The sequence below is a fragment of the Vipera berus genome (assembly GCF_964194415.1).
Source record: "Vipera berus genome assembly, chromosome: 1".
NCBI lineage: Eukaryota > Metazoa > Chordata > Lepidosauria > Squamata > Viperidae > Vipera > Vipera berus.
In genome coordinates, this window is record NC_138202.1 from 315,607,056 (window position 1) to 315,613,214 (window position 6,159).

Consider the following 6,159-nt stretch of genomic DNA (forward strand, 5'->3'; position numbering starts at 1 on the left):
CATATAACAGTAAAAGTATTTTGTTTTAATGTTAATAACCATAGACAGCAGTGACCGTATAAAACACTGAAAAATTAAGGCATAAAAGGATAAAAGTATTTAAAAACTGTTCAGAAAATTGAAGGATGTGGGGGGGTTTTGTTTTGTTTTGCTAATGGTGCATTGCTCCATTCAAATCAGAAGTAACTTCCACCCTGAAGTTTATTTTCATGGACAACTTGAAGGAAGAAAACAATGATTGCAATATGTGATACTTGCCATATTTAATTTTTGCTTTTAAGTTCCTTGGGGAGAAAGCCATCTTCAGATCTACCCTACCATGTTTTCTTTCTTTTGTATTAGTTTATTGAGCATTAATGGGGTATTACCCTTATTGAAAGAACAGAGGCAGGTAAGTGAAGATAATGAAGTAATCATATAATCTACAAGTAAAATTCAACCTAAACTGAATTCCCATTGGAGGCTCATTCAGATACAATGCAAAATATATAGGTTTTTGCTGTAACATTCCTATGCTTCCTCTAGTTTATGCATTTTTTTGCCACTAACTTTTTTGGCATAAATGTAGGGACTTGGAAGCTTATGTGTCTGTTTTTGATTAACTACAGTTAACTATGTTGTCCAAACCAAACAGCAGTTACTGTCAGCCCAAGACTGAGGAACTGTAGTAAATGTTATTATGGCAACTTTTATTTCTTGAAAATTCCATTAATTCAACAAAAAGTATTATTTTGTGTTTGTTGGAACTTATACTGTATATCTTTTTAAGGAAATGATACATGCTTATTATCAGAATATAACATTGCAACATAAGATGTGAACATGTGTTTGCTTTAGTGATTCCCTTAAAAATAGAAGTTGTTTTGCATTTGTTCTGAAAAAAATCATTGTTTGATTGATTAGATCTTTAGACAATATATATTTATAGGGACACAGTAGCTCAGTGGGTTAGGACGCTGAGCTTGTCGATCAGATGGTCGGCAGTTTGGCTGGTCGAATCCCGAGTGCCGCGTAGCAGAGTGAGCACCTGTTACTCGTCCCAGCTTCTGCCCATCTAGCAGTTCGAAAGCACATAAAAATGCAAGTAGAAAAATAGGAACCACTACGGTGGGAAGGTAACAGCGTTCCGTGCACCTTTGGCGTCTAGTCATGCCGGCCACATGACCACGGAGACGTCCTTGGACAAGCGCTGGCTCTTCGGCTTTGAAATGGAGATGAGCACCGGCCCCTAGAGTCGGAAACGACTAGCACGCATGTGCGGGGGAACCTTTACCTTATATTAATTTATACATTTCTTACTTCTTTTTCCCATTAAATAAACTGATTTAACTGATAACTTCATATGACAATAAATGTAACACAGGTTGATGAGTACATGAATTGTATTTTTATACAGGATGTTCTCGTTTTTATTGTTTAAAATAAGTAAAATATATAAGCTGTCCATGAGTAGAAAAAAAGAAGATAGCATATGAGTTTTAGGCAGGAGAAGCTTGTAACTCAAGGCTTTTGCTTTCAGATATTTCCTATTTGTTTTTGTATCTTTCAAACACCAGCTTATCATCTTCTCCATACTCCACTCTAGATTATAACCTTTCTAGCAAATAGTTGAAAAACAGTTACAGAAAACTTAGATTTGGAGCTAAAGAATTACTGTAAACATACACGTATATCGACAGACCTAGGAACTGGCAAATGGGAAGTGAGAAAGACACTAACATATTGTATATACAATACATGAAACCTAAGTATGTGCAATTTCAGGACACAAGTATGTAAGGGCAGTTTTGCTCCAGAACCTCAATTAAGAATAATTTTTGCATCATCATAAATGAATGTGTAAGTCTAGATACATGCATACTTTACTTATAAATTAAAACTATCTGTACAATATATAGACTATTTTGATATGAGAAATATCAACAGCTTCTGGACTAAAACAGTACTTCTATGGATTTTTGTTTAATTTAGAATCCAGAGTTGTCATTTATTTATTGATAAGTTTCCAAATATAAAGCAACCTTTAGGCTAGCTTAGCAAAAGTAGACTATAATCAAGCATCAATTGCTTTGTTAGAAACAACTTTATCCTTGACTTGTACAAATATTTGAAAAAAAATTAGTAGTAATAATAATAATGGCACTCACTTACATAAGCTTATTGCATACTGGAGGCAGAAAAGCATCTTTGTTTTCTTCTACCCATTTCTTCACATTCACAAGTGTGTCCTCCATGACTCTATAGCAATATACACCAAAGGAATTGGTACACGAATTTACGAGGTCTAGCAACCGTTTTATATGCTATTGTATGTGAGTGTCTCTGTATAATTGGAATGATGGCTGAATGACAGTGCAGTTTCCTCAGCTGTGTTTAAGATCCAAAAGGTTATTTAGTTGATGACTTAGCTGAAGGGCAATCTCCAGAGTTTAGCCAATGATCAACTCACACATGAAAAAGTACCGTATGTCTAAGATATCTTCCTCACAGAAATTTGTTCAATTTTAATAAAGAGAATGCATTGGTAGAGTGAATTATTTTTGTGTCCTCTATTCACCCTCACACATAATTACATTATTAATATCTGGCCAATGTGTAACATAACATTTCAATATAAAGTTTCTAAAATCAGTTTTTATTTTTATCAAATTTAGCTTTCTAGAATTTGTGTGTATAATATATCTTTGCTGATAAAAAAGTCATACATACCATTTCAGATTTAGGTTCTGTGTAAGTAAAGAAGGCTTCCTAAAGTCAGTTGTTACAACTGACTTTATGGAACATGATTATGGGAACATTTACAGTAATTGCCACCAACTTGGATAGTTAAAAGGAAATTAAACAAGTAACAGAGGATAAAATTATTGGTAGCTACTAATTATGATTATCATTAATAGTTTGATTTCTCATGATGGATCCTCTAGCATCCTGGAGTGTGCACAAAGGTTTTTATTACAACTGAGCAAGCCGCTTGCTTTGAGGTTTCAAGGTTGCTTTTGTTGACACTGCAGCCACATTTGATTGTAAATGCACAATAACTGTATAGACAAGTGAATCCCTATAGCATCTACTGGTCTTTTCCTGACACTCCTGGTTATTCCTTCCCTTATTCCTTCTCCTCTATAATTAATTTAATGAATCCAAATAGCAGAAAGATCAAAAAGTGAGTTTCACTTTGTTATTGTTTCAATTTATGTTATTGTTAAATAGATAGGTTTGAGTTGCAGAACATGCTGCTATTACACATTTTTGTTGTAAGGTTACTCAAATATGATAGGTAAAGCAAGTTTATAGAACAAATATCAAGTACCATCCATAGAAAATTGTCCATTGTTTTTCTATGAAGGAACAGACAAGGGATCAAGATGGCATTTCACAATGAAAAGATAGGCATATTGTGCATATTGAACAGTTACTGATTATCCCATACACTATCTTTGGCCAATATCTCTTGGGAAAATCTGGATAGCTGCAAACATGTTAGTATCCCAAAGGTGCTTTTTCAGGAGGCAATTGGACTTTCTTGTTTTTCTTTGAAGACATTTCGTTTCTCATTCAAGAAGGTTCTTCAGCTCTGACTAGATGGTGGGGAATGGAAGGATTTATATTCCTTGTAGACAGCTGGTCATTTGCATTCTTTTACAAGTCGTTGGGGTCATCTAGAGGATTTCATGTGTCCTCAGGGTCACCTGAGTAGTGCAAATGTGTGTGGAACCTTCTGGCTGCAGGATATTTTCCCCAGTTCCTGTAGTCTGCAATATTTTCTGGAAATCCGTTCATATTTCTATTCCCCACCATCTAGTCAGAGCTGAAGAAGCTTCTTGTATGAGAAGTGAAACATATTCAAAGAAAAACAAGCAAGTCCAGTTGCCTCCTGAAAAAGCACCTTTGGGACAACTATGACCTGAATAACTGACAATCTCCATAGACATAAAACATGTTAGTGCTGCAGCAATAAATACATATGTAATAAAATATATTCTCAAACCATGACTAAATCAGTGCAATTTTCTTGGCAATATTATGGAAGCATACTCCCTTTACTGTCTGGGATTTTTTAAATTTACCATTTTAATCTGATATTTCCATGTGGTTCCACTTACATCTAATAAGACCAAAATGATTCTAAAATAGAATTTAGAACCGATTTTATTTCCCCACTGATTATTGACAATATCTGATTTCAATTATTTGCTCCATGGATCTTACAGCAGCAATGACTGTTCAGCTGGAGATTCTTTTTAGATCAAGCTTTAACAATTTAGTATTTTTGTTTATACAGTAAATTTTGAGTGTAAAACTGCTATTCACAGAGCAGTTTGCTATTTGAGTTGACAGTAAATGGTATAATTGCACAGTAATTAGGCTGATTGCCCTAGAAATTATCAGCATTAGTGCTTCAGTAACCCCCTTCAAAACCAAAGGGTGGAGGGTCTTGGTAAACTTTTTCTGGCTGCTGTTTGAGCTTGAATGTCTGCAATTTTGTCTGTGAGCAAAGGAAGAGTCCCCCTTTTGCTGTGTGCTTTTGTAAAAGCTGAATTATGGATCTGAAAAAAAATGAATAATCTGCTAACAGTTTGAATTATCAATACTTGTTTATCTGACAAAGCAGCTGGTATTATGTTTTATATTGTTAAAAGAAATAAGGGGCCACACCTGGGGAGGTGCAAAGATGTGCTTTTTAATTTCTTGGGCATCTCGAGGGACAAAAATTTTCATTGTTACTTTCCAACTGAAAGAAATTTCTCCTCTGAGAGGAAGCTCAATCTCCTTTCCTTTGCTCCCACTTCTTTAAACGTCTGCGACAATGTCCTCAGACCGGGGACGATCCTAAAGCACCTATCCAAAGACGCTGGACCTAGGGCAGTCGATGCCCGACAGGGCAAAAGGCAGCGCGCCTCTAGGGATTACGTGCCGGCCAGATCGGGAGAAGACCAACTCCTCTCATTCCTCAGCGGAGTTTTCTTTTCCTTGCCTTTCTCGGCCACGGCCCGTTTCCCCCAAAGACGCGAGTCTCCTCGACCCTCTACTCAGGTTTTCCTTCAGCGCCCGTCCCACCGGCCGCGTGCCTTTGTTTATGGCCTCTTTCGCCTCCCGCTCTTCTTCTCTAACGGGGGCATGGCGATGAACTACAGGCCCCATCCCACCTTGACGCTCAAAACCCTCCCGCGCTGCAATGGAGTCTCGTAGCGTCACGGCCGCGCCAGGGCCTAGTAACAGCCGTTGCCGTTGAAACAACGCGACGGCTGAGGAAGGGGAGAGGGAGAAGGCCGGTCGGTCGGCAAGAAATAGAACTCGTTGCTTCTGCCCCTTTAGTCGTGCTCGGAAATTCAGAGCAAAAAGAAAAACTGACAGAAACGAAAAAGTAAAAGAATGTATTGAAATGGCGTCTGCTGCAGTTAAGCCCTTGATAAAGCGTTCGGGAAGAGTTGATGTCAGGGCTCCAGTGGCGCAATCGGTTAGCGCGCGGTACTTATACAGCAGTACACAGCAGAGCAATGCCGAGGTTGTGAGTTCGAGCCTCACCTGGAGCACAAGTCTTTTGGGACCATTCGCTTTTGGGATATTTCCGCGCATTTATCTGCATCTCGCTTGCTACGTACTGTCACGGATTCATTCTACGTGGAGGCGAATTTAAGTAATGAGAATTGTAGTAATTCACGGATACAGAAACACTAACTTTAAAACTGCTTATGAAACTGCAAGTTATTGTTAGTGAATCTTGATTAGTATAAATACAATAGCTGCATTTAAGAATCAGTAAGTATTCATATTTCATATTTATAATTCTGGAGCAAAAATATTCATGTGGTTTGATTTCATAGTACATCTAATTGTTTTTTAAAAAGATATTACATAGGATCTCATAGCTAGATTCCAATTTTAGGTTGAACGTGTCAATGGGGAAATTAAGCCAATATTGAATATTGAAATTTTCCCCAATAAAATTCTGGAATTGACTTTGTGTGTTCATTTTACAATTGTTACAGGTATGCTTAAAATAATAACATAGGTTAGGTAATGGTTAAGCTATATACTACAGAACACCAGTGTTTCTCACACAATCTGAAGAAGTCTATGATCAACATTTGAGAAAGAATACTTAATTGTTACTCTTTAGGTAGATTTTGGATCCATTCAATTTTAGTAGCCAAACAA

General features: G+C 37.0%; 1 protein-coding gene across 1 annotated transcript in view; it reads right to left on the reverse strand.

Moving 5' to 3' along the window:
• HAAO (3-hydroxyanthranilate 3,4-dioxygenase) overlaps positions 1 to 2,234 on the reverse strand; it is a gene marked incomplete at both ends in the record, with an annotated part of 28,990 nt that extends 26,756 nt beyond the window's left edge. The window contains one exon of the mRNA XM_081314263.1: positions 2,152 to 2,234. Coding sequence (XP_081170389.1) covers positions 2,152 to 2,234 — 83 coding nt within the window. The remainder of the gene's footprint in view (positions 1 to 2,151) is intronic.
• Between the last annotated feature and the right edge of the window lie 3,925 nt (positions 2,235 to 6,159).